The sequence below is a fragment of the Notolepis coatsorum genome (assembly GCF_963971535.1).
Source record: "Notolepis coatsorum genome assembly, chromosome: 8".
In the NCBI taxonomy this organism is placed as follows: domain Eukaryota; kingdom Metazoa; phylum Chordata; class Actinopteri; order Aulopiformes; family Paralepididae; genus Notolepis; species Notolepis coatsorum.
The window spans coordinates 43,613,488-43,615,916 of NC_140172.1; the positions used below are offsets into that span (position 1 = coordinate 43,613,488).

A 2,429-nucleotide genomic window follows, 5' to 3' on the forward strand; every position below is an offset into this window, starting at 1 on the left:
CCAATAACACGACTAGGTCAACCATTTGAGTAGCCTACTTATTCAAATACTTCCTTCTATTTGTCATTTGAGCTCACAGTTTGAACAAAGACCGGTTTCAAACCATCAGTCTCCTTTGCTCTGCCACACCTAGACCTCCAGGACAAGAAGTAGAAAAAAGAATAGACCTTTCTCAGATGGTTTCAATGGTTAACAGCTTTGTTCAACTTGGCCATGCACTTCTTCGAATTTGACTACAGGGAAATGAGAAATGGTGGTTTGATATCCATGCAAAGTAACTGTTTGAAAACTTTTATATTACTATGAGATAAAAGGTAGAAAAAGGTCAAATTAAAATCCATATAGGGTGTCTTTTGACCCAATTGTGTGTAATAAGAGAATAAAAAAAAACACAAGGACAAATCATTTTGTGTTGAATGTATAAACAAAATGCTTTGACGGCACTCAGATTTGTAAACAAAATATTTATTAATAGTCTTACTGGCACTTAAAACATATAAATGGTTAATAAAAATAGCATAATGAACATGCTAAAAAGTTGACATATTTTCAAAATGAGAATGAAAAGCTTACACTACTAAAATAAAGAAACGTTTAGTAGAACATACAATCATACAACAGGCATACATAAGTTCAAAACACGCGTTCAAATCCTTCTTCAGGTGTGGTTCTTCCCTCCTGCATTTCTTCTTTCATAACCTCCCATGAGCAGTAAAACCCAGGGTGTCTCATCGCTCAGCAGTCAAAAGTCCTAAAACATCAACGTACAACCCAGTAGCACCAGTACACATCTGTCCCGATAAAAGCTGCTGTACTTTAGCTATGTACAAGACAGATAATCAATATCTAATCCCTTCTCATCTCAAACATAGTCTTTTCCAGATACTGGCGCAGAGGCGTCAGACCTGGCAGCCTTGTATCTAGCCGTATAGGAGCCTTCATTTTTAGGACAGTTGCAGCAAAGCAGGCCTCCTCCGATCAGCAAGAGGGCGGCAGCCCCCCAGCCAATGTAGAGAGCAGCCCCCAGCTCTCTTTTCTGGGCGCCGACTAAAAGCGGGTTATAGAAGACCCGGATGATGCTATGGGCCGTCCAGCAGACCGGGACCAGGCACAGAATCCCCGTTGCGATGAACATCACGCCAGATGCAACACCCACCTTGGACTTAGACGCCTTGTCCTCCACACATTTGGTGCATTTCCCCCCAGCCACGGCAAGCAAGATAGCCAAGATGCCCACCACGATAGAGATGTCGGTGAGGGCGCGGGCGGCCTGGAGGTCAGAGCTGAGCGCCAGCATGGAATCGTAGACCTTACACTGCATCTGGCCCGTGCTCTGCACCACACAGTTAATCCAGATGCCTTCCCAGGTGATCTGCGAGGTGACAATGTTGCTGCCAATGAAGGCAGTCACCCTCCACATGGGGACAGCGCAGACTATAATGGCACCAATCCATCCTAGAATACCCAGGGCTATGCCCAGCATTTGCAACCCAGCAGACACCATTTTGGATCAGTTGTTGACGGTGATCGGGTTGAGTTGCTTGTTTGAAACTCGTTCTCTCGTATCTGTCAGGCTTGGGAAGGCTCGCTGAACACTGTCTTGGATCTCCTTGTGTCGACCTGTGTTTTTTGTTTAGATCTTTCCTGTTCTTCTCCCTCTGGTTAGTAATATGAATGTAGTAAGTATGTCTGTGTGTCTGAGCCAGTCATCCAAATGTGAGAGAGATAACAGGAGAGCAGGTACATAATATGTTCTCCTCTTCAAAAGGCGAGGAGGGAGGAAACACCAGGATACCATCCCTACCTGCTTTTCAGGTCCTCCCCCATCCACCCACGTCTCTACCCCCATCTCTCTCTCTCTCTCTCTCTCTCTCTCTCTCTCTCTCTCTCTCTCTCTCTCTCTCTCTCTCTCTCTCTCTCTCTCTCTCTCTCTCTCTCTCTCTCTCTCTCTCTCTCTCTCTCTCTCTCTCTCTCTCTCTCTCTCTCTCTCTCTCTCTCTCTCTCACACACACACACCCACACACACACCCACACTTGGTAACACTTTATAATAACACTTAGTTATAAGACCATTATAAGGTATTTGTAGATAATGAACTAATCATGAACAAACCATTTATATACATTGGTAAATCATTATTAAATCATTTATAACTATATTTGTATAACATTTACAAATCAGTTCTACATTATTTATAACTCATTATCAACATTGTTTGTACTTGATTTGTTGTAGTAACACATTTGTAGATGCTTTGAAAAATGAATATGAAAAAATTACTATACTGTACCTCCATTTATTTGTTCATATTCAACAGGCACCCTCCCTCCCATATGAAGTGATATTGATGTCTCTCTCTCTCTCTCTCTCTCTCTCTCTCTCTCTCTCTCTCTCTCTCTCTCTCTCTCTCTCTCTCTCTCTCTCTCTT

The 2,429-nt window shown here is 43.0% G+C and overlaps 1 protein-coding gene across 1 annotated transcript; it reads right to left on the reverse strand.

The window, feature by feature from the left end:
- Window positions 1-645: 645 nt before the first annotated feature.
- On the reverse strand, window positions 646-1,595 carry LOC311233296 (claudin-4-like). Its single transcript, XM_084320241.1, has one exon. The coding sequence runs from the start codon at window positions 1,502-1,504 to the stop codon at window positions 863-865; it is 642 nt and encodes a 213-aa protein (XP_084176367.1). The 5' UTR covers window positions 1,505-1,595; the 3' UTR covers window positions 646-862.
- Window positions 1,596-2,429: the final 834 nt, after the last annotated feature.

Excerpts from the sequence above, each read along its gene's own strand:
- LOC311233296 (XM_084320241.1), bottom strand. The coding sequence starts at position 1,504 with ATGGTGTCTGCTGGGTTGCAAATGCTGGGCATAGCCCTGGGTATTCTA.